This window comes from Haliotis rubra, unplaced genomic scaffold, assembly GCF_003918875.1.
Source record: "Haliotis rubra isolate DU_JTF1 unplaced genomic scaffold, ASM391887v1 Scf1356, whole genome shotgun sequence".
Classification (NCBI taxonomy): domain Eukaryota; kingdom Metazoa; phylum Mollusca; class Gastropoda; order Lepetellida; family Haliotidae; genus Haliotis; species Haliotis rubra.
Genome location: NW_025765288.1, coordinates 80,826 through 107,538, shown reverse-complemented (window position 1 = coordinate 107,538; position 26,713 = coordinate 80,826). Strand labels below are relative to the sequence as shown.

Genomic DNA, 26,713 nt, shown 5'->3' with positions numbered 1-26,713 from the left:
CACATCGACGACGTGAACTCATGCCGAAACAGTTTCAACAGGACAAAGTAGCTTTAACATTTACATCGATAATTGATAGGAGTGGCTATAATGATTGATAATCGGAAATATTGTCGATGGGAAAAATTATTCATGATTATCAATATGAAAATTGTATCATCGATAATATCGTACATCAAGTTTTGAGTGAGTGAGTTAGTTTAAGTTTATAGTCACATCGGCAACATCGGCAATATTTCAGCCATATCGTGGCCTTTAAAAATAAATTAAATTCATAATAAACGCAATTAAATTATATAAACCTGTCGACGAAGGAGAGTAAAATAACTACATTATCACAGATAGTGAGTGAGTGAGTGAGTGAGTGAGTGAGTGAGTGAGTGAGTGAGTGAGTGAGTGAATATTGCTTAACGCTGCATTATCTCAGATAGAGAATTAGATCAAATGTAAACTGTCAAAAAGGTAGATCACCACTCTAAGGACCATTGGGACATACAGTACTTTTACTACCTGGACCCTAGATGGATTTACACCATCCCTTCAGCCAATGGGTATTGAAGATAAATATAGACATAAATTAAAATCACACATATACTACGATTAAAATTGTGGAAAGAAGAAATATACTCTGAATGTACACTCTCAGGAGGACAATATTTGTACAATATTTTAACTCTCTTTGGGATACAGCCACTAACAATCTCGGTTATGAATTTACTCTACCAATTTGGAATGAAATAGATCTATCTACAAGTTATCACAGATTTTTTCAATCAACCTATAATTAACAGTAGCAAAAAGATCCTTAACAGTTTTTACATTGAAGTACGTATACCTTGTGATGGAAAAATCAATACAGTGCAGGACATGCTTGATTGTGATTCTTTCATCACAAGCTATACCAAACAGAGGATCTTCACCTTTCAGCAAATATTCGTGAGTGTATCTGGTATGACCAATGCCAATGACCTCCTCAGATCTGGGTTGACAACCCCAGTAGGTGTAACCGATAGATGGTTTTATTTCATGTAGTTTATTTATACCTAGTTGAGTGTCCCACTTCTTTTGCGCCAGAGCTCGGATATAAGATCTAATGATATCTTTATAATCAGATGCAGAGTATTAAATAAGGTATGGTGTCACAGATTTGTTGAGTGCTGCCTTAGCAGCAAGATCAGCCATTGTGTTACCAGAAATGCCAACGTGGCTGTGTGACCAACAGAGGACGATGTCTCATTGACCAGTAGCCGGATCCTTCTATAATCTAATAATTTCAACTAAGGGTGGATGTTTACAAGACAGAATTGTAATAGCCTGTAGGCAAGAAAGAGGGTCAGAAAAGATTATGCATTGTTTGTGTTTGCGGTAATTATTACATTAACTTTGTGATAAAATTTATTTTTCTATTTTCCCATACAATATGTAAATGTTAGACTTTATTCTGTCTGCTTCTATATCTTGTTCAGAATAAAGAACGTTGTTTTGTCAATAATCCATGCAACACAACTCACCAGTGATGTTAAATATATTCATTTCTTTCAGACATTTTTGGCATTTTGCTCAACATTCTGTCTTCTTTATTTCGATAAATGATCGATCGATTATCGATCGCTATATTCTTTTTTCGATAGCAAGCCCTACTAACTGAAAATCAGTGATGACACCAGGTGTTTATTAACAGGGTACGTCTGTCCTGCCAACCCTGTTAGTACACAGACATGTAAATAACCTTTCCTTTGGGTCATTTCAATTCCGTAATTGGAATTTTCGGCACCTTGAACACATAAAAACCTCATCTGCTAATGCAAAATTGCAAGGCAAAACGTAATATAATATTATTTCCTTGTTTTTGTCACTCAGTATGTGCTATAGATAATATTGGTGCTATACCTTCACATCGCCGTTCACGTCACTTAGTATATACTCTAGATAATATTGGTGCTATACCTCCACTTGGCCGATCCATGGTGACGTAATTCTGTTGTCGTCTTGCTTCATTTGTCCTTGACGCCTGTGCAGTTCTAGTATACATACACAAACACAAAACCATGCTCTAATGAACAATGCAAACATATTCCTGTTTATTAAAATTAGGAGCTTAAAACTCAAAGATATGGTTCTTTACTCTGACAAATTATGTTCAGTACGTTTTATAACCGTGCAGCCAAGAAAGAGCTACAACGAATTTACAAGTGAGCCATCGTGATTGATTTACATATAGACATAAATATCATCATTCATGAGGAAAGTATTCATTTTGTTACATGTTATGTACATTACTCTATAATTGAATACATAGGTATGCACATGTTAGATCGTTATCTACTTTTGCAGGTTAAGTGGATCAGTAAGGTCAAATTTTACTCCGCTTCTTTTCCAGTGAAAAATGAAGAAACATAGTCAGCCACCGACAGTTCCCGTTTTTTACCTTTCCACCAATTGCATGTTTGTCCGACAATAGAAGATTGTTTAAGAACTAAACGACACTGTGTGAATTTTGGCACAAATGTAAATATCGTCTTATATAGAGGAGAGAGGTGAAGGGTGGGAAGCATGTTGGTAAAGACTCAATTTCTGAATTTAGTAGATGATGTTAAGTATCAATTACTGATGAATATTGAATAGCAAACATATACCATTTAGCAGAATCGGTCCCATTTACAGGAAAATGAGCTGATCTTGTGATTGAAAATATATTAAATCATCTCATGAGACAAATGACTAGTTGTGAGAAATTGCAGTATAATAATCACCATAACTGTAAATGGCTTGTTACAAGCTACTTGTTACATACTGGATATGGTTTAAAAAACTCTACCAATACATATATACAGAACACCTACCTCTCTTGGTTCTCCTCTGGTTTATTCTCAGCTAGAAATAGATACGCAGTTGTCAATGTCATGTTTAGAACAATGCTATTCTATTCAACAGAAGTAAATAATAATATGTCCTTAAGCATAGTATTGTTGAAATAAATGTTAACTGTACGTGTTCAACGTCTTTTGTATCTATACTAAGCAGCAAAAGAAACGCCAGTTTGGAATTTTCCTTTGCAGAAACTGATAACAGTGAACTCATTTAATGTTTTGATTGCATATTTTTGAGAACATCTCCAACTTTACCTGAGCAAAGACATTCCTTCCCAAACTCAGAATGGAACACAGGAAATGGTTTCAAAAACGAAACCTGATCTCGGAGATGGCACGGTGTTCTCCATGTTTTTCATGCAACTCATGCTGCACGTGCTGTTCACAACGACCAGCCCTATAACATGCACCCCCAAACATTCACATTACAATGTCAGCAGGATGCCGCGACTCACGACAGCTCAGGGGAACCAGGCGCTAGGAACACTTCAAGCTGGCCACACTGCACAAGCCGTTGTCAATCACTTCCAGGTCAACGTTCGGACTATCTACAGGCTGCAGCAACGCTTCCGGGCCACCAACACCACAAATGATCGCCCCCGTACTGGCAGACCAAGGGTGACCACAAGACGACAAGACTGCTTTGTTGTGCGACAGCATGTACAGAATCCCTTCATGCAGGCATCCGAAACAGCACGCCAGACAGTGGGAACACACGGAAGACCAATCAGTACTGATACAGTACGCCGACGTCTTAACAGCGGGAACCTCCATTGACGTAGACCTTACCGTGGACCTATCCTCAACCCTCGTCATCGGCGTGAACGTCTACAGTTTGCCCTACAACACTAAAACTGGCGATACAGGCAATGGAGAATTGTCCTGCTCACAGATAACAGTCGGTACTGCTTATCAACTGCAGATGGCAGAACAAGAATACGGCGACGTCGTGGCCAGCGTTACTCAGACCAATGTGTTATGGAAAGAGACTCATGGGGAGGTGCAATCATCACGGTATGGGGTGGAATAGGCCTGAACCAGAGAGTGGGTCCTGTGGTGTTCCAGAACCTAGGTCCAGGAAGAGGAGGCAGCATCACAGCGGTGCGCTACATCGACCAAGCTATCAGACCCCACGTTATACCACATTTCGCACGTCACCGGAAAACATTTTCCAGCATGATAACGCCCGGGCCCATACTGCCAGAGCTACAAAGGACTTCCTACAGCAGAACGGTGTCAACATTATGCAGTGGCCACCCCTTAGTCATGATTAAACCCAACTGAACATCTTTGGGATGAAATTCAGAGGAGACTGAATAATGTCATACCAAGGCCGAACACAGCCGATTTATTGCGCCAGGCCTTTCTCAGACGGTGGTACCAGGTGCCAATGGCCTTCATCAATCGATTGAGGCACTCCATGCATAGACGCTGTGCTGCAGTTATTGCCGCTCGTGGTGGTCACACTAGATACTGAAGTCAAGAGTCTGAATGGACTGCAAACATTCACGTAATGTCTTGAAATTGTGCTGAGTTATTCATTGATGTGTCAGGATATTGTACACAAAAACTTGTTTTGATCAGCTTATCATGTCCATTTCTGTAATGATTTGATTACAGTGCCCATCTAATTTTGAATTCATTCTGACGGTTTTTTTGCTGCTGAGTATATGTGTATATTTTATGTCACCCATGCCAGCAAATCATACCACAAAGAGGGTCCGTAAGTAGGTGGCGGCACATTGCGAGACCTTACGTAACGAACATTCCGGTAACAAACAACGTTTCATACATTTTCGAATGATCTCATGGTTGTCAGTTTACCGTAAAGAACCGACAATCCTTGAAGAAATGACACGTTTTTTCTCTAACAATCAACAAATAAGCCAACTATTACGACTCTGAAGAGCTATGACAGCCAAGTATATGCTTGTACACTTGGTCCGGTAGAGCAGAGTCATATTTGGCGGTCGCGCAATTTAGAACCACAAGCGGTTCTTGAATATACGCTTCTCACCAGAAATCTAGTCCTTCCTTGAAGTAGTATAATGGCATTACATTGTTCCCATCACTCAGTATATGCCATATATAACATTGGTGCTATACCTCCACTTGGCCGCTCCATGGTGACGTAATTCTGTTGTCGTCTTACTTCATTTGTCCTTGACGCCTGTGCAGTTCTAGTATACATACACAAACACAAAATCAATGTGCTCCAATGAACAATGCAAACATATTCTTGTTTATCAAACATTAGGAGATAAGACCTCAAAGATATGGTTCTTTACTCTGACAAGTAACGTTCAGTACGTTTTGTGACCGTGCAGCCAACAAAGGGCTACAACGAATTGACAAGTGTGCCATCGTGATTGATTAACATGTAGACATAAATATCAGCATTCATGAGGAAAGTATTCATTTTGTTACATGCTATGTACATTACTCTATAATCGAATACATAGGTAATCCTTGCACATGTTAGATCGTTATTTACTTTTGCAGGTTAAGTGGATCAGTAAGGTCCAAATTTACTCCGCTTCTTTCCAGTGAAATATGAAGAAACCTTGCCAGCTACCGACAGTTCTCGATTTTGACTTTCCACCAATTGTATATGTTAATTCGAGAATGGAAGACTTTTTAAGAATTCTAGGAGACTGTGAATTTTAACACAAGTGTAATATCGTCTTATATAGAGGAGAGATGTGAATGGCGTGATACATGTTGGTGAAACATTCAATTTCTCAAATTAGTAGATGATATCAAGTATCAATTACTGATGAATATTGAATAGCATATATATATATATATATATATATATATATATATATATATATATAATTTAGCAGAATTGGTCCCATTTTGAGTAAAATGAGCTGATTTTGTGATTGAAAGAATACATGTCGTGAGAAAAATGACTAGCTGCCATTTTGCTGTGAGAAATTGCGGTATAACAATCACCATGACTGTCAATGGCTTCTTACCAGCTACGTATACTTGTTACATACTGGATAAAACAACTCTATCAATACACACTGGATTAAACAACTCTATGAATACATATATACATACATGCAGAACACCTACCTCTCTTGGTTCTCCTCTGGTTTATTTTCAGCTAGAAATAGATACGCAATTGCCAATGTCATGTTTAGCACAATGCTATTCTATTCAACTGAGGTCAATATTACATGTGATATGTCCTTATGCATAGTAATGTTGAAATAGATGTTAACTGGTGAACGTCTTTTGTAGCTATGTGCATATTTTATGTCAGCCATGTTTTAAAGTCTACCAAAAATACACTTACGTTTTGCAGCATGTACTCTCCTCCTAAAATAGATAATAATGATGATGAGGATAACAATGATGACTAGGCCAGCAGACCCCGTTCCTATGGCAATCACGGTGTTTGTGCTTGTAGTGTCATCGCTCCCAATCCCAAAAAGAAGCTTGCGCTGCGACAGAACAGATCAAAAAGAAGAATTGCAAATAGACAGATGTAGGATTGACATGTCATCTATGAGAATTTTAGTACATGTGACGATGTCTGGGAAGTTTTGCCTCAGGCTTTTTTTCCGACATCTTATACAAGAGTCGGTATCCTCCAGTCCACAATGTACACGTAAGCCTACACTGATTTCTCAGGCAGATCTGGAGTACAATTATTTTACACATTTTCCAATTCCACGTTACATCCTCTCCAGAAAAGTATGCTTGAGATCGTAGTTGTGTTAAGATCTCTGACAGGTTTAGCCAAAACATTAACATTGAAACGTGTTTTACTCAATGTCTAAGCTGATAATGTGTCACCGAGAAAAGGGTTACTTACATACTTCGATGCCACTACCTACAACTCGAATTCTCATATCAGTTCATCTAGTAACTAGAACTTGTGAATGTGTTTGCTTCTCCTTCTACACTTTACGTTAGGAAGGTTCATCTGGTTGTGGCGGTGCGCACTATTTTACGAATAAGTTTAAGATGCGGGTTAGAATATGTTTTCAGCAAACCATGCTTGTCGTAAAAAGGCGTCTAACAGACGTGTGGTTAACATATAGCATTGGATCCTTGTTGCATTGATTGGTGCTCATTATGTTGAGCACTGGATTGTATGGTCCACACTAGATTATTCACAGACCGCCGCCATATTGCTGGAACATTGCTGATTGCGGCGTGTAACAATAAACAATCTAAATTATTAATGTATCAAATAAGTTTCATTTCTATGCATTTCTATACATAATCAACACCACAGTTATGTCAGCTGATTGTTACTGAAACTTATTTCATTGATAGTTGAAACTACATTACATCAGCAAAGATTATATATATATATATATATATATATGTGTGTGCGTGTGTGTGTGCGCGTGTGTGTCTGTGTTCGTGGGTGTGTGTACTTACATGTATTTACGATTATCTTTGTCATTACGAGTGATGTCCCCTGTCCATTTGTAGCAGAGCAGGAGAGGTTCCCGGCATCAGACGTTGATAGATCACCCTTTGTGAACAGTTGACCATGGCTAATGTTGTTGTTATGTAACCACATGTAGGAGGTAGCGGAGGGATTGGCGTCGTCAACGACACAAACAACAGTGACATCGCCACCCTGTTTGACATTGATGACCGGTTGGTTCGGCTCGAGGTGTAGTTTTGGTGGATCTATTTCGAATAGAGGTAAAACACAACATATGTTACAAGGAGAAATTATACATAAGTGGGTGAGTTTAGTTTTACGCCGCAGTCAGCAATATTCCAGCTATATGGCGGCGGTCTGTAAATAATCTAACCCAGACCTTCTCGATACTACAGGAAATACATGAAAAAGGTCCATGGCATAGCTTACATCTGACATTAACAGTTGTATCTGCCCGTCCAGGCGTCATCATGTGTCCGTTGTCAGCAGAACAGGTCAGTTGCCCTTGGTCAGACTTGGTTACGTTACGTTTGAGGAAGGTCGACCCAGCACTTGTTCGTCCGTTGTGTGACCACCTGAATGTGTGGACACTAGGGTTGGCATCATCCACGACACACTGAACCCGGAGGTCTTCACCGACAGCAACATTGATGGTGTCATTGCTCGGTTCCAGATGTACCTCTGGCGGGTCTGGAGACATATATGATCTTTGGTATCTTTGAGATATGGTACATTATCATTGCTGCAGTTAAGCGAAGTAAACATGTTACTACGATATGAATTGAAAAACGATAGTAATACCGAAGGGACAAGCATTTTCGACTTTGACAGTGTGCTAACGATAATCTTTAAATGTTAATTATGGAACTCCAAATCAATTTCGTGATGTCAATTAATCGTTTTACAAAATATTTCCACATTACAACATTTTGAAATGAATAAATGGTTCACAATGTCCCCCCAACATATTCGCTCAGTCCCTTGAATGTACATTTGCATATGTCTGCTTTTGTTACATATTTTCGATAATATTCAACATACATTCAAAGTAAATACAGTGTAATGGAGCATATGACGTGTCTTGAATGCATGACCCCACAGGTAGTCAGGTGGTCCTTGGCGCTTTAAACCTGCAAGAGCAAACCTATGGTCGTGGTGTGAATTCAGTACCATATCCATGTTCATGGACTTGCACTCTTCGGGATTTCATCCCACATTAAGCAGACACACTGTTTAAAGTGGTCTTAAAACAAGCTCACTTATACGTAAATGCATGTGAGAATATCCTGCATTACCCTGTATCCTTATGATCATTTTACATCTTATAACTCGCATGACTTAATGCCGTGGAACACTTACACCACACGCTTATTTCAGTGCAGGCCATCGCATTCACAACCTGGCATCTCAATGTGCCTGAATCGTTCTTGGACGTTATTCTTTCACTGAAAGTTTGTCCACTGTAAGAACGTCCACTGTGTGTCCACCTGAACGAAGTGGCCGGATAGTTGAAGTCATCGCCGACACACACCACACTGATCACCTGACCAAGGGTGACATTGAGGACACTTCCTGGTGGCTCCAGGTGGATAGCTGAAAGGTATGTACAAATAGACAAAAAGCAGTAAGTACACATTTTTCATTCTGGTTTGGAGTCACTCTCTTTACCTCAACATGTCCCCATCCAAAAGAAACCCTATTAAAACTGCCCATTGTACGAGTTCTGCCATACCATAACCATGTTCTGATGATTCATCACGATAATACATTTTATTCCATAAAATATGTCCATTAGCTATAAAAACAATTTATTTGAGAATAATACGAATAGGTTTCCGTGAATAAATAATGCGTGCATCCTACCGTAGCATCCTAATTGTGCCCCTGATCAGACAATCCAGTGATCGGTATAATGAGTAATGATCCAAACCATACCTTCAGGAAATGAAAAACACTCGACACCAACAGCATCAGATGCGCCACAATTATGCGTCCCCCATGGTCTGTGCTTGCAGTCCTTTAGATCTGTGTCCAACATCGTGCACTGGACGTCATCTAGCCACATTTTATTGGAACTGCTTACATCGATTACGTTTCCAAGCCTGTAAAGACAAGATGAATAGGCACATTTTCAAAACTATACCGTGTTATCTTAGTGACATATTATGGCTGGATAGTCAGATTGGTTTGACGCTGCTCTGAAATGTCTAGTCATTTCAGCTTGATGTGTGATGCGTGAAACACAAAAACGCGGGTCTGCTGCTGGCAAGCGTATAAAATCGGGATTCGAAACCCCTATCAGTGAAACAGCATGCAGCAGAAATCATCACCCATCCAGCTAGCCAACATTTTACAACACGAGTCAGTTTGATGTGTTAGAAAGTCTGAAGTGATGTAGATACTGGATGTGTATAAAAGGGAGGTTATGAAACCAAGGAGGACGGGTCTAACTTAGAAAATACAACGTGCCAGCATTTCACAACACTATTCCAACCTGTTCCATCTTCATTTTCATAAATTGCGTGCACTAGTGTTTAGAGATAATCCATTTGAAATAATTTTCAAATAATTTGCTTGTTACTCTTGAACTTTTACAAAGTTAATAATCCAAGGTTGATATCATTCAATGAAAGATTGGCTTTTAATTAATTGTTTCAATCAAAGAAGAATCAAACAATGAACTACCACTTACCCGTACCCCAGAGCCCTGCACACAACAGCAGCTTCTACTGGTCCAAAGCCATCATCACACACGGTTCCCCAGCTACCGGAGTGGAATACCTGCAGGAGTCCTCTTTTGTAGCTTGGTGTCAGCTTCATCGTTATGTCACCTAGTGTAGCAGCATTACTATTAAATGTTTCCTTATACATTGTTCAAAAATGAAAGCCAGAGTCTGACTTTCAAACATTTTTTCTGTGAAAAATTAAATGTATATATTTCACTCAACTTGAGCGATACGAAGATGAAACTTAGCACGATGACATCAACATGTTGACATTAATTCAATACAGAGGGTTGTTAAGATCGGTTCCTGATGTGACCACACGCTGAACAAGTCTACGGATCTCTTGTGGGATTCTCTCCTTTAATCCACCCGTAACGCGTTAGCTAGTCGAGCGTCTACTTGGCCGAAAAGGTCATCACACAGCTACCAAGGTAGAATACCTGCAGTAGTCCTCTGTTGTACGACTGTGTCAGTGTCAACGTTTTCTCACTTAGTAAGGCGGTATAACGAGAATCGTTCGCTCTTCCCTTGTAAACTCTTCAAAACAGGAACCTCCCAGGCATAATGAGAAACATGTAATCTTCCTTTGTACATTTTTTTTAAAAAGGGTCGCAATAGACTAACTTTAAAACATTTCCGTGCGTATATTTCATTTTATTTGATTAAGACGAGGATGAGACGAAGGGGTGTGGTGTGGTGTAGTGGGTGGTGTTTTGGAAGATTGCTATTTGTTTGTTTCGATTTCACTGTTATGTATTTCTAATCATGATCGAGAAAAGACAGTGACCATTGACGAGCTGCACAATAGCTATAGCTAGATTTATTCAAGTAAATTCTTGTCAAGATGATTACTCACTTGGATCACATATGATGCCAACATCTTCACTGTGACTACAACCGTTGGCGCCCCATGGATTGTGTGAACAGCTGGCCAAAGATGATTCGGTACCGGAGCAACTAACGTCATCCAACCAAATCCTCCCGACTCCAAATCCGAAACTTTGAATCGCCCTTGGTGTAACTCCGCTTTTACTAAGCGCACAAATTGTTAAATTCAAGAAATTGTCGTTTGCATCCCCAAATTGCCCACAAACTATGGGTCACAATTATAGGTCGGTAATACATGTACCTTACTACCTTAAATTTGTGTCCTACTATTGTCAAACAGACCTCACCTACCTCAAAATAAAGACATTATTACTGTACTCAGATGCAAAACTTCTTGTGACACACAAACAACATAAAAAATCAGTTTATAACTTTGGAGCCACGAGTGAACTATTATTCCATGCAAAGACCAAAGTTTCAAGGTATAGTAACGATCAACGATCCTGGCATATGTACATCAGAGGTACACAGGCAAGTTCACGCGGCCAGTAGCGAGTTTGTCCAGCTAGTGCATTGATGCAGACTTGGACCTTCGCCTCATGAAGAAAATCAGTCCATATGGAAGGAAGAATTCGTGCAGCGTTGCTAAAAGGTTCGTATGGAGTCATAAAGGTCGGATCATTTCATCCCAGACGCGTTTCAGTGGGTGACCAATCCGGGGATCTTGCGAGATCACTTCACCCCTCATCGAACCCTTCTCACTGATACACCTCTGTTGTCAGGTATGATACTGGGTGTGCGGGTTGCTGACTGAAACTTGTGTCGGCGGTGCGAGGTTCGAATCCATCAGACTTTTACTTGTGGTCGTTATTGTTCAGCTGTCACTACTGGAATAGTCAATAACGTGATTGTGTTGCAGGCAAGGTCAACATAAGCGCCAAACAGTGTTTCTATGGGCGTTCAATTGATGTTTTTTCTTCCTTCTACACTTCTAAAAACGGCATTGAGTGACATAATGATACGTGTCTTCATGCCTGGCATTTTGAAGTGAACATTACCGGACATATTTAATGCTTCTTTGAAATTTCGTACAATTCGAATAACAGCTAGTTTCCGTTTCTTTGATCACTGTAGTACACTCATTATCTGATGAAATGCATCCTATAAAACGTTATGTAAATAATTAATTTATGAACTCCCCAAAGATACGTCAGTTCTGTTTGTCTCTCTGCAAGCAGTTGTTTAACGTCAGCATTCTAGCTATAAGACATAGAGATATATTTTACACATGACTTCTTACGATCGTCCTAGTTGTCTGCAGGCCACTTTAGCTTCCTCTACACCAAAGCCATCGTCACACACAGTGCCCCACATGCCGTTATAGTACACCTCAAGTCTCCCAACTCCGTTGTCCAGTGGGGACACCAGTCGGATTGTCTGGCCAAACACTGAAAATATAAGATGATTTGTCATTATGAAACAGCATTGACAGAAACACTTCCTTACAGCCATAATGACAGAACAATATGTACAAATAAATTCTAGCGAAGTTAATACAAATAGAAACATTTGCCTGAAACCTACCACAGCAAGAAAATATGGTAAGAAGAAGTATATAAGCTGCACCCGCTTCGTCATTTTGAATGCAACTTAAAGTGTTTCTGGCTATGGTCGATGGATGAATATCGTACACCCTCAAGCGTGAGATAGGCTAGCTACGTAATTATGTAGTGGTGTTTTGTGTGTGCGTGCACACTTTCCTGGTTGATTACACCAAAACAATCCAGGTGATTGGGACATGCAGAGTACAACTTGGAAATGACTTGCAATTTTGTGAATTCACTGGCGTATTTACCTTGATAGAATGAGTGAAAAAATGTATTAAGGTTGGAGCCTTTTTGGATCAATATATGGACAGGGTGTATGACAAAATTCACGCGACTTGGTCTCCACTGACAGCGGCACAACAACTTACTGAAACACGGGAAGAAACAATAGCAACATCAAATGAAGCTTGGTTCAATTAAATATCTGAAGGTCTAAGTGTTGTCTGCTGGGCTTAATATTGATTGTAGTGTCCTGTGAGATTTGGAGCACTTTTCCTTGTTGGTTGTAGGTGTTTCCGGGTGCAACGCAGAGAGAGCATTTGCTCGTTTATCATTTTGTTTATTTGTGAAGGTGCGAGTTTAACTTACTGTGTGTCCAGTCTACAGGTTAGTTATCACCCTTTCTATGGTTTTTGTATCTGTGGTAGGTGCTTTGTATTTGGACTGGCTCTCGCAGGAGGTAATGTTACAGGGCTTGAAATAGGGTTACTAATTGGCGAATTTTTGTTTTACTATACTTTTCATTTCGGATCTACTAAGGGTCATGTTTAGGCGTATTTCCGGAAATAGAGCTGTTTTGCCGGCCTGGTCGGCGTGTACGTTTCCAGACACTCCAACGTGAGCAGGGATCTAACTTGTTTCATGCATGATATATAGTTGGTTCTAAACGTTTGCTTTATTATTTTAAGTTATTTTTGGGCATTTTCGTTTTGAATAGCTGAGTAGTATTTTATTGTGTTGCTTGACTAGCGGGTTGTGCGGCGCTGTAACTCCGTAAATACTGACTGTATGTCGGGGAATCTTTATGATTTGGTCTGTTTGATGGGTTGGGATAGGTGGATACCGAAGCCTGAGTAAACGGTGCTAAAACACTGTGTCTTTTATGCATCAAACAACTGGGTTTGCACGAAAAAGACTTGTGGTCATCCATATCAGCAGCTTTGCATTGCTGCGTTTGGCGAAACTGATCCACGTGTGGTTACATGATATGGCTTCAAACCCGTCTGACAATGATTGCAGTCATAGTTCCATGTACCACTGTATTCCGGTTGTATTTTCTTTAGTATTTCCAGATTAAGTGGAATTTCTTTATTGCGTTTTAAACGTGTTTCAGTATAGAATATGGCTCAATTCCATAAATGGGTCTATGGGTCTCTACAGCGAGTTTAATTGTATGCCGCACTCATCAATATTCCAGGTACATGGTGGTGGTCTGAAAATAGACCAGACAATCCAGTGATCAACAGCATGAGCATCGATCTACGCAATTGGGATATGATGACATGTGTTAATGAAGTCAGCGAGCTTGACCACCCGATCCCGTTAGTTGTCCGTTACGACAAGCACCGTTACTGAAGATCAGTTCTAACCCGGATCTTCACGGGTCGGTGTCTCTACAGCGAGTCATATCCTAATCGACTGTAAATGAAATAATGATAAAAGAACAAAACTGACACCTACCACTGATAACCAGTGAAGCAAGAAACATCAAAGGAATCTCCAGCCTCTTGTCCATGATGCCACTCCGAAGCATCAGATCACCAAGTTGTACAAGTGGGTCATATGATCCTGACTTGTCCTTCCCCTGAGTACCTCCGGCCCACAGTTCGGCCAGCAGGGGCTTGATTGTCTGTGTGTATTTAAGTATTGAACTTCCTGGACGACCCACACACCTTGCCAACAGGTGTATTTGTGATTCAGCTTGTAATAATGCCTTGTGGAACAGTAAACTTTATCTTGCCTCACACATAAATGTCGTTTTCTGATTGGCCCTCGAGACCGGTGAACAACGTACATTATATGTTTTCATTCTTCCCCATTGCAAAGTGTTTGCCTTTATGGATATTTCACACAACATGAATATTTTCAAATGTCAAAGGAACGGTAACCATATATTTTGTTTTGTTTTGTTTTGTTTGTTTTTTTTTTTTGTTGATGAGAGTTTTGGTTGTTGTTTTCTTCTTGTTTTTTCTTGATTCGTATCGGTTTGTTGTTGCGTATTTTAGGAGGCTGGTTGCAAGTTATAACTGACAGTGATCTAAGCCTCAATATGTCCGCCCTCTGTCTTCTGTCGGTAGCTTATCCTTATCATTGAGCGGCTAAATCATTGGGCCGTACCGTGTTTAAAGGGAATCCAATGTATGTGAATATGCCTAACAGTTCGTACATGGTCCTTAAATAAAGATAACAGCAAATCCTGAAAATGGTTTCAAAGTGGCCAAGTTGTTGAGCAGCTTGATATCACATATGACTGATAGGCGACTCTTCAGAACTCAGCTGTTCGTAGTGTGAAAAGAATACAGAGATGCGACCACTTCAGTAATTGTATCTAAACACAGGCACTTCTGTTTTCGCACATGGATCGCACATGTAGACAGTGGTATAGCGTAACGACTAAATAACCATGGGCTTGGCGGTTTCAGTTAGACTTCATCTCCAGACCGACTGAAGCTAGACTTTACCCGGAGACCACGTTGGGCAATATTCCAGTTATAAATGAGAGTGGCAGCTTGATGCTGGAGGTAAGACGGAGATGATGCAGATATAAGATATTTACCGCATTGGTGGAATCCAGGAACAGGGGTGAAGGGCTGGTAAATCTAGAAACATACCTGGGACGAACCGGGATTCGAACCACAGTCACAGATCTAAAGGGAGGCAACTTTGTACTGCGAGTCGCCTTGCATTGTAGACTGGGCCGACGTTCCCACTGGGAAGCACCTAGACGACGTGGGAAGGTTTGTTTAATCAACGACTACAAATATATCCGAAATGAATTTTAGACAAGAACATGTGTCCCGTGATCGACTCTTACAGAAACAGTCACACAAATTAGTCCGGTGCTTGAAGAAGAAGTATATTACAACACAGGCGTTGCATGTGAAGGCGACATACCATTGTAACCAGGATACGGTGCATAGTGTGCTGGGTGTTGCCTGTGCTATAATTTCCTTCACTTTATCAGTCGTTATCAACCTGCTCTTAGAGCAATGCATATCAAACAATTTGCTTTATCGATTTTCTTTTTAACGTTTATGTTCACCTAAACCATTTCTCCTGGTGACTTAAGTGTTGTTCGATTTGGGACAGATAACGCCAGTGGGCGATGGGGAAGTCTAATGGTTAAAGCGGTCGCCCGTCACCGGGGTACCATGTGTTAAGTTCGTTTCTGGTGTCAGTTGCTGTGATATTACTGGAATATTGCTAAATTTGGCGTGAAACTGAACTCACTCACTAACGCACGCACGCACGCGCGCACTCATTCACTCAACCACTCAGTTGTAGTAACACACATCTTTGATATAGAAAGCGTTCAAATATACCAAAAGTTAAATACGGGCTGAATTTCATCTAACACCAACTCTTTACACGTTGGCGAAAGGGGAAAGCATATGCTACCTTATCTGTAACACCCTCTATTTACACGTTGGTGAAAAGGGTAAGCGTGTGCTCCCCTATCGGTAACACCCTCTATTCACACGTTGGTAAAAAGGGAAAGCATGTTCTCCCTATCGGTAACACCCTTTATTTATTTACACTTTAGTAAAAGGAAAGCATGTTCTCCCCTATCGTTAACACCCTCGTTTAACACCATGTTCTCTATTTAACACCCTTATTGAAAAAAGGAAAGCGTGTGCTCCCCTATCGGTAACACCCTCTATTTACACGTTGGTGAAAAGATAAAGCATGTCATGATCTATCGGTAACACCCTCTATTTACACGTTGTTGAAAAGGAAAGCATGAAACACCCTCTATTTACACGTTGCTTGGCATGCATGTTCTCCCCTATCGGTAACACCCTCTATTTACACATTGGTGAAAGGGAAAGCGTGTTCTCCCCTATCGGTAACACCCTCTATTTACACGTTGGTGAAAAGGAAAGCGTGTTCTCCCCTATCGGTAACACCCTCTATTTACACGTTGGTGAAAAGGAAAGCGTGTTCTCCCTATCGGTAACACCCTCTATTTACACGTTGGTGAAAAGGGAAAGCGTGTTCTCCCCTATCGGTAACACCCTCTATTTACACGTTGGTGAAAGGGAAAGCGTGTGCTCCCCTATCGGTAACACCCTCTATTTACACGTTGGTGAAAAGGGTGAAAGCGTGTGCTCCCTATCGGTAACACCCTATCGAAAGTAACACCCTCTATCGGTACACCCTTGGTGAAAGGGAAAGCGTGTGCTGCCCTATCGGTAACACCCTCTATTTACACGTTGGTGAAAAGGGTAAGCGTGTGCTGCCCTATCGGTAACACCATCTATTTACACGTTGGTGAAAAGGAAAAGCTTGGCATGCCCTATCGGTAACACCCTCTAGTTACAGGTTGCTGAAACAGGAAAGCGTGTGCTGCCCTATCGGTAACATCCTCTATTTACACGTTGGTGAAAAGGGAAGGCGTGTTCTCCCCTATCGGTAACACCCTCTATTTACACGTTGGTAAAGGGAAAGCGTGTTCTGCCCTATCGGTAACACCCTCTATTTACACGTTGGTGAAAAGGGTAAGCGTGTGCTCCCCTATCGGTAACACCCTCTATTTACACGTTGGTGAAAAGGGTAAGCGTGTGCTGCCCTATCGGTAACACCCTCTATTTACACGTTGGTGAAAAGGGAAAGCGTGTGCTGCCCTATCGGTAACAACCTCTTGATATTTATATTTCATATTAATTATTTTAATCTTTAAAAAAGTATGCTTAAAAATATGGGAAAGTAGGGCGGGGGTCATAACTTTTGTACATGGCATGCATGAGGGGTCACTTACTTCATACACATTAGGGGGCATTCACATTGTACATACGTCTCCATAACTATCAGTTACACCACCCTAGCCATAAATTATGAACGGTTCCTTACAAGAGAAGGAACACGTTCTTGAAACTGATTTGTCTCACAGTACCTAACATCTATTTTCCTTTTTGTCTAAATGGGCTTTCGAGAGAAACACAAAAGTCGATTGAAATGTCTTCTTCATTCGTAGCAGAGAAAGTATATGACCAAAGCATCTATGTTTAATGATGTGGGTGTCAATGTATACTTGTCAGGGATTGATAAGAGCATGATATAAGAGGTAATGAGATGCGACTGAAGTGGTGCACAAGCTTCACTCACAGAAATAACTACCACAATGTCAATAAATTTCTCCACGTGAGATAAATGAATCATAACTCAAGCAGAGGTAGACCAACACAATGATGACCTGAGTTTGATAGCAATACTGGAAATCGAATGTTCCGAAACAGAGCTTGATAAGGTTGTATTTACACACAGTTGCCTGAAAATCAATTTTGGCCGCTTTTAGCAATATTCTAGCAAGATCACAGATGGGGAGCACCTGAAATGCGCTCCACACATTGTACCACTCTGGGAAATTGAACACGGATATTCGGCGTGACGAGCGAACGCTTTAACCACTAGGCTACCTCACAGCTCCCGTGAAAGTAGTACATAGTATTCAAGCATATTCAATTTTAAATGGACATTGAATTCCTTGTGGGAGTATGGGCTTTAGGGGTATATGGATTGGGGCTGCAGGCTCAATGTCATTATAACCCATGATATCAGCTAGTGGTTTGTCTTGTCAGGAGAAGGTTATTTGCACGCCGCCGTCGCAAAGCTGGAGTAATGTTGCGTGCATCGTCAACAACAAACAAAACTGAATTTGATTACTATGCTAAATGTCGCCTTCACCACCTCCATCAACATGTGCCCCAATCTCATGAAATCTTGTCTCTGTTTGTTTGTTGTAATATGACAAGACAATCCGGTGACTGACAACTCACCACCTGATCCCGTTGTCGCCTCTTACAGCAAACACGTGTGGCTGAAGACCAGTTCTTAGCCGGATGTTTCATAACATCTTAATGGTCATACTTAAGGTTATTCGAATTCAAGAAACATGTTACTCTGTTCTGTGGATGCCAGGGAAGACAGCATGTCGTTCATTCCATATTTGAAGTGATTCAGTAAGTTTTGGTTTAACGCCGTCATTTCCAGTTTTTCAGTTATCTCACGACAGAATGTAAGAGGAAAATCATATTAATGTCTTCCCGCTTTGGTAAACACTGTTAGACATGCAAGTATCTCAACCTGATGTTCATGTTTTGAAAAATGGCTTAATTGCATCCAAGTTTTATTCTGCCTTGGATGGGGCTTCAGAAATATCGATGGTGTATGTAAATTGATAATTTAAATATTTAATGAGTGCATGTATTTCTTCAGTACAGAACTGATTTCACCTGAGGTATTATTCAATATTTCTACATCCCGACTACTGATATATAGTCTTGCTTCTCCAAGAACATGGCCGTCGTACCTTTCCTTTGCTCAGCCCTCCTGGCGATGGCGGGCTACTCAGGTGCCAGGTGTTTCGGAGATAAAGGCCCGTTGATGAAAACGGCTAATATTGGAATACACATGTGCGAACAGTTATGTATTTCTACTCCAGGCTGTAAAAGCTTCACATACAACGTGGGCTACCTTGCATGCGTGCTGTATGACAGACCGTCATTTCTCCTGGACAAGAGGATGAGGGTGTTGCCTGGAAACACCACACTTCATGACGTAAAGGAACCTAATGTAAGTGCTTACTCTTGTATAACGGATCTACTGGACAAACTGCAGTGAGTGAGTTTAGTTTTACGCCGCACTCAGCACTATTCCAGCTATATGACGGTGGTCTGTAAATAATCGAGACTGGACCAGATAGTCCAGTGATTAACAACAAGAGCATCGATCTACGCAATTGAGACACGATGATTTGTGTCGAGCAAGTCAGCGAACCTGACCACCCGATCCCGTTAGTTGCCCTATACGACAAGAAGATCAATTCTAACCCGGAACTTCACGGGTCGTACTATAGCTCAATCGAGGGTGACGGTAGCTGGTCATGATCTTTGCACACAAACGTATCCAGACAGAATGGGGTTGGGAGGCAGGGAGTCAGGGGGTCGGGTGCACAAAAATCCCCAGCCATGGTAGTAATATTTGATATTAAACGTAATTTATTTTGTGGCATCTCTCGACAGGTAATCGCCGGTGCTATGACAATGTTAAAACCAAGTCCATACAACACAATCTAAACCTGAAAAAAACTGAGCTAAGAGTTGAAGTTTGAGGGGAGACTCGAACCCGTCTTTAGATTCAGTTCCTGACCCGTGAAGGCAATGCAGTAGACAGAAGCTGGCAAACTACAGTTTCACTAGAGGAGTGGACGTTCTTGAGAATACACAATCCCCTTTTGAAGCCTCCTTATAGTGTTAAACCCATTAATTCCCAACTTTTTCAATATTATCTATTTTCAAATATAGTTTTCCCTTTGGGTTATAATGAAAATAATTGAGTGTTGTTTTTAACGTGTTTGTATGTTTTTTCTAGAAATTGCAAAATATATTTCTGTAGCCTAATAGGGTGCATGGGGCGAAGGTTCCCAAGTTTTATCGGGTATATTGTTTTAACAAAACTGACATTTTCCTTGTAAATTCTTGTCAATTCCCTCCATTTTGATTTAGACATTTTTATGAATTCAGCTTTAAGATTTTATCAATTCATTTGAGCATTAAAAATCAACTTGTCATTGTGTCAAAAGTTCACCCATCATCTTCACCACTGTCTTAGTCAGACTGTACGTGGAGTGATAAATATAGAAGCATCAGCGAGTCTTCCTCAATGATTCGCTGAAGAATCATTTCTAAAATCATACAATTTAGTTATTCTTGCACAAATGAAGTATTTTTCAAGTAAATTACACAAAAGAGGATGGTTATATGGAAAACGTAGACATTCAAGGTGTAAAGGCTTTTAAAATTTAACATTGATTTTGCTGAACGTCTCAAACAGGCCGCCATTTTCTTTTTTCACACATGTCCAAATCTCCTGACACCGACTCAGGTGGAATAACTCCCAAACAACTACTACATCCTTGCATTCCACTATCTCTCAAGCAGCTCAGCAATAATTGTCGAAAAAGTATTAGTTAGTTTTCTTTTCAGGATAACACTAAAATGCATGTCTGTTAATGGGTTTGTATAGAGCCACCTAAATGAGTCATTTCCCTCATTCGTTAGCTTGTCTCGCCGAAGACCCGGGGACAATGTGTGAACCCTTTTCTGGTGTAAGCCGCCGACATATTGCTGGAATATTGCTAAAAGCGGCGTGAAACCATACTCACTCACCCATTTCAAATGTCATATTTAACACCATTTACATTTATTCAGATGCCTTGTCCGACGAGAGGATGCGGAAGGTCTGACAGATGTCTCAGGACAAAACGGAGAGGTCCAGTATGCGTTTCTTGTAGGTATTGCTTGCTCGTGCTACATTTCTCAGCCACTATCTCTCGCTTGTACATGGTGATATTGACAAAAAGGGTCAGATGAATAACGTAATATTGCTTCCAAAGTATTCAAACCACGCTACCTGTATATCTTAAATATATTCTTAACAATCGCGTTAACAGTAGGTGAGAGTTGCGACAATAATCATCATATACATATCTGTGAGGCAGTCTATTTTGCAAACCATGGTCCCTAGTATGGTGATCTACGTTCTGTTGTTGGCGATCTATAGCCTGTTGTCATAATGTATTGTCCAAATAATGCTATTAGTTTAAACTTCCCATACTAGTTTTAATTCTAATTGTGATATTCTAGTTGTTTTACTGTCCTTTGACGACGGGTTTTTATAATGTCAAGTATGTTCTCGTCACAATATGGCTAAAATATTACCGATGTGACGTTAAATATTAACTCAATCACTCACTATTTTGTAAATACGCAGAAATCAACAAGAGCAAAGGTCAAACATTGAGGTGCAATCAGGTACACTGATACAGGTGCAATCAGGTACACTGACACAGGTGCAATCAGGTACACTGACACAGGTGCAATCAGGTACACAGATACAGGTGCAATCAGGTACACTGATACAGGTGCAATCAGGTACACTGATACAGGTGCAATCAGGTACACAAATCAGGTACACTGATACAGGTGCGATCAGGTACACTGATACAGGTGGAATCAGGTACACTGATACAGGTGCAATCAGGTACACTGATACAGGTGCAATCAGGTACACTGATACAGGTGCAATCAGGTACACTGATACAGGTGCAATCAGGTACACTGATACAGGTGCAATCAGATACAGGTGCAATCAGGTACACTGACACAGGTGCAATCAGGTACACTGACACAGGTGCAATCAGGTACACTGATACAGGTGCAATCAGGTACACTGATACAGGTGCAATCAGGTACACTGATACAGGTGCAATCAGGTACATTGATACAGGTGCAATCAGGTACACTGATACAGGTGCAATCAGGTACACTGATACAGGTGCAATCAGGTACTCTGACACAGGTGCAATCAGGTACACTGATACAGGTGCAATCAGGTACACTGATACAGGTGCAATCAGGTACACAGATACAGGTGCAATCAGGTACACTGCTACAGGTGCAATCAGGTACACTGATACAGGTGCAATCAGGTAACCTGATACAGGTGCAATCAGGTACTCTGGAAAAGGTGCAGTCAGGTAGACTGATGCAGGTGCAATCAGGTACTCTGATACAAGTGCAATCAAGTACTCTGATACAGGTGCAATAAGGTACACTCATACAGGTGCAATCAGGTACTCTGATACAGGTGCAATCAGGTACTCTGATACAGGTGCAATCAGGTACACTGATACAGGTGCAATCAGGTACTCTGATACAGGTGCAATCAGGTACACTGATACATGTCAATAAGATACATAGGAAAGAGACACAAATTGGAAACACCATGACAGAGACACAAGTGCAAACTCACTCAATACTAGGAACATGAACACAGATTTATGTTTCCACCAACCATACAGGCACAGGCAAGTACAATGGCACGTGACACACAGACACAGATGTACTGACACGTGTAGACAGACAGACAGACATAGGTATACTGACACGTGTAGACAGAGGTGTACTGACACGTGGAGACATATGTATACTCGACACATATACTGATACATACTGGGGAGAGACACCAGACACGTGTAGACAGAGACACAGGTACAATTTGTATACTGACACGTGGGAGGAATGTTGCAACTGGGAGCACCACAGACCCATGTTGCAAGAACATTGAACTGGTTCCGGCATACCGTATGTAACCTGGTCCAGTTATTCGGAATAACAGATCCGACAACAGACAGACTAAGAACAGGCAGGCAAAGGGTGACCAATCCCCTTGAAGATCGCTGCCTTGGTACCTTGCTTCTGCGTAACAGATTCTTGCCTGTGACGTGATCGGCGTCGAATGTTTGGGTCGTGTGGTCAGCAGACAGACAGTAGCGAGACCAGTCGGTATTACAGCCTACAGACCCTACTAAAGCCCGTTGTTAAAGACTGTCGTCGAAGATTGTGATGGACAAGTACAGTCCATCTTTGCAACTTCATAATTGACAGCGCGTCCTCAGCACCGACGAGAGCAGGTTCTGTTCCATTCTGATATCAGACAGCCTGTTTATTGTCGTAGTGTGAAACGTTCTGTCCGTTGTTGCGTTCAAGATATCATACCCTTTTGAGATAGGAAGGCCATGGTATGGGTTTGTGGTGACGAGAAGACGCCATTGGTCATCATTGATAGTAACGTGAATGCTGCACGCTATAGAGATGAGGCCCTACGCCCTGTCGTGCTTCTATTCCTTCGTTAACAGCCACAGGGTATCATGTTCCAACACTACGATGCCAGACCTCATACTGTTAGCGTCGTGCAAAACTTCAGAAACATAAAGAACACCATGTTAGCCTGGCCATCCCGCTCTACAGACGTTAATCCCACAGAGTATTGTTGGGATACCATGGAAAGACGAATTCAACAGCGACAACTACCTCCTAACACTCGGCATGAGCACATTTTGGTCCTCCACGAAGAATGGCGACGCACCCAATGTGACGGTACCAGGCGACTGACGAATGAAGTGAGTGAGAAAGTGTTTGCCTGCATTAAGCCAATGGAGGTCACACACGCTACCAGGGTGACACATAATACCACCCGTGGTCATGTTGTGCCGAGCTGACCATTTGGACATGTATTGAACAACTGTTTTGTGTAACACACATCGACATTACCAGACATATTTAATTGACTGGTCATTATATTGCTTCGACTGTCTGCACAATGTTTCAGAACAAATTGATGTTTGCTATGTATGTTTTGCTGCTTTTTGTTCACTATCGAGCTTCAAAACGGCTGCCAAGCTTCTTTTGGGCGTTAATTTACGTAGGTTCTGAGTAAGGTCGATAGACGTGGGTTCTGAGCAAGGTTGATAGACGTAGGTTCTGAGTAAGGTTGATAGACGTAGGTTCTGACTAAGGTTGATAGACGTAGGTTCTGAGTAAGGTCGATAGACGTAGGTTCTGAGTAAGGTTGATAGACGTAGGTTCTGAGTAAGGTTGATAGACGTAGGTTCTGAGTAAGGTTGATAGACGTAGGTTCTGAGTAAGGTTGATAGACAAAGGTTCTGAGTAAGGTTGATAGACGTAGGTTCTGAGTAAGGTCGATAGACGTACGTTCTGAGTAAGGTTGATAGACGTACGTTCTGAGTAAGGGTGATACACGTAGGTTCTGAGTAAGGTTGATAGACGTAGATTCACACCGACAAAAGTAGAGAGATTTTGGTTCACAAGCACAGGCTATTAGAATACGGTAGTTGGAATTAAAATGAAAACAATGCCTGTTATGACAATGTATCTTAAATATGATCAATTATTGCCTGCTTTCAGATACCAGAGTTAGATTCAAACAACCAAGAAGACCGAAGGCATCATTAAAGCTTTTCGCTAATAGGTTTCTAACTAAGAGTTGGACTGTCGACAAATTTTACCTTCTTGAAAACGTCCAGCCTCGAATCAAAGTTGTTATGTTTACGCCAAATGGCATATCAAGGCATCTACAGTTGGAAGCGCTCAAATATGACAGAGCTGAAGTCATCAGCCTCTGTTCCGGCTTGTGCACAGGGAACACACATGGATGTGTGTACAGCATTGTCAGATTTAAATACACACAGAACCGAGCCGTAAGAAACATCAGATACCTGCTATCCTTTCCAGAACCACGAGGTCGAAACATCAACAAACTGAGACCCAGCTTACGCAAGCTTAACGAGCACAAAAGGTAAACATTTAAGTTCCAAACAAACTGTCTCCAACATACATTGTGTATCTCAGTCACGCGTCGTGTGTACCATGCCTAGATTTACGGAGCGTACGAAGATACTTTAAGCAATAGCTTCCGTTATCATAGTCAGGAGCATTATTATTACATTATTGGCAGATCAATATATACGAATGTAGATAAGAGGATTCGGTTGATCCTGGCCAAATCTGCTTTGTTTGGCTCATTATAAGCTCAGGCCCTTGCCCCCTTTTCACGCAACGTTGACAGCCAAATCCGTCTGGTATACCCCTAAACTGTACCGACTGCTGAATTACACGGAGTGTGACAAAGGCTGCGTTCCTGACAGCAAATCCGGGTACTCTCGAAGCGTCAGTCACGAGATTGGGAGGAACCAAATCTAAGGCTCAAAGGACGATAGGGAGTTCGACGGTTTGATCTTAGAATGCAAGTGTGACCTTTCATAAACGAGTATTTCGGAATTTCCTTTGTTTCAGCAGATCGTAGATGACAAGTTCAGGTCTGGAGGCTCGGATAGGCCTTAGGCTATAAACGACCACGAGCATAGCAAAACCATCATGTCGCTTGGTAACTCACAGTCTCATTTAATTCATTACATAATCTACATATATACAGTGACATTTTGACTTGGGAGTGTCTGCTCCGGTTCAGCGAACAAAAATCCTTCTCTTTCACTTTTCAGTCTAGCCAATTTCAACTAAGTTAACGACTCCTTGAGATCCTCGTATTCTCAACACAATCTAATTAAACGCGATGTATAGCCTTGAAGAGAGTCTGTGACAGAATCAGCACTTTCTTTCGTCGAGACTCATTCATGTACCTTCCAGCCGTACATTGACACTGAGTTTCTGTCCAACACCCTTGTCTCTTCTAAGCAACTGTTGGGTGCCTTTCATCGTGAGCCTTGTAATGGATGGTTCACGGGTTCGATACACCACGTGTTTTGGTGAAGCGAAGCGCATGCGCATTATGAAATCCTAACATCAAACTGTGACGTCATGCAAATTTCATACAAATCGGAGTTCTACTAGCGTAACAATAGGGCCCGTAAATCTCGCGAGGCGCTACTTCCGCTGCTAGATTTCCAGTGACAAGCGAATACTCAAGAACCAGTTCTGGTGCCAAATTGCGCGATCGCCAAATATGACCTCACTAGACCGGACCAAGTGTACTACCATACTTGGCTGTCACAGCTGGTGACAGTCGTAATAAATGGATCATTTGGGGACGATAAGATCGAAAAAGTATTTTTCCTTCAAGGATTATCGGTTCCTTACTGACAACCGACAACCATGAGTCAATTCGAAAACATATGAGTACCTTTATTTAGCTATAATATATTTTTGACAGTGCAGTTCTATCGCTAAACGTGTTTCTTTTCAGTATCGCGGACAGTGTTTGTCAGAAAATATATTTCGGGAATCAGTGACATGGTTAACGTAAAATGCATTTGAGTAAAATGTATTTACTGAATTAATAAAACTGTTAATTAATATCCTGCTATTCATGAAATGGTCATGTGAAACCAACTTGATCAAGTTGATGCTCTGTTTATTTGGCCACATTGACTCTGTTATTTCTATTTTCAATTAAAGTATGTAATTTCAAAATTAGAATATTTTTGTTTGTTTAATTTATTATTTATTTTCTAAATACATTTGTTATGCTGCAGCAATATTTTCAGTAACTATTCCAAATTTAAATATAAACATTTTTTACATATCAATATTTATATTTGTTAGGAATTATTTAATAGATATAATCAATGGGGACAATTGACTTTATGCAATGTAAAATGCATGTGTATAAATACTTGAGGTACTAATATAAATACTTTGTAAACTATATAGTTGGTAGGCTTAACAT

The 26,713-nt window shown here is 40.9% G+C and overlaps 1 protein-coding gene and 1 long non-coding RNA gene across 2 annotated transcripts; both read right to left on the bottom strand.

The window, feature by feature from the left end:
* Nucleotides 1-1,958: 1,958 nt before the first annotated feature.
* LOC124268024 lies at nt 1,959-5,985 on the bottom strand. The gene is made up of 4 exons (XR_006896181.1): nt 5,955-5,985; nt 4,977-5,050; nt 2,844-2,874; nt 1,959-2,021 (listed from the first exon to the last, which is right to left on the bottom strand). It is a non-coding gene; the product is annotated as an uncharacterized LOC124268024 (long non-coding RNA).
* Nucleotides 5,986-6,173: 188 nt separating this feature from the next.
* On the bottom strand, nt 6,174-25,743 carry LOC124268027 (scavenger receptor cysteine-rich type 1 protein M130-like). Its single transcript, XM_046703031.1, has 10 exons — nt 25,668-25,743; nt 14,129-14,323; nt 12,142-12,289; nt 10,870-11,045; nt 9,980-10,118; nt 9,223-9,389; nt 8,647-8,880; nt 7,717-7,977; nt 7,303-7,532; nt 6,174-6,200 (listed from the first exon to the last, which is right to left on the bottom strand). Exons 1-10 carry the CDS (start codon nt 25,741-25,743, stop codon nt 6,174-6,176), a joined length of 1,653 nt encoding a protein of 550 aa, XP_046558987.1.
* Nucleotides 25,744-26,713: the final 970 nt, after the last annotated feature.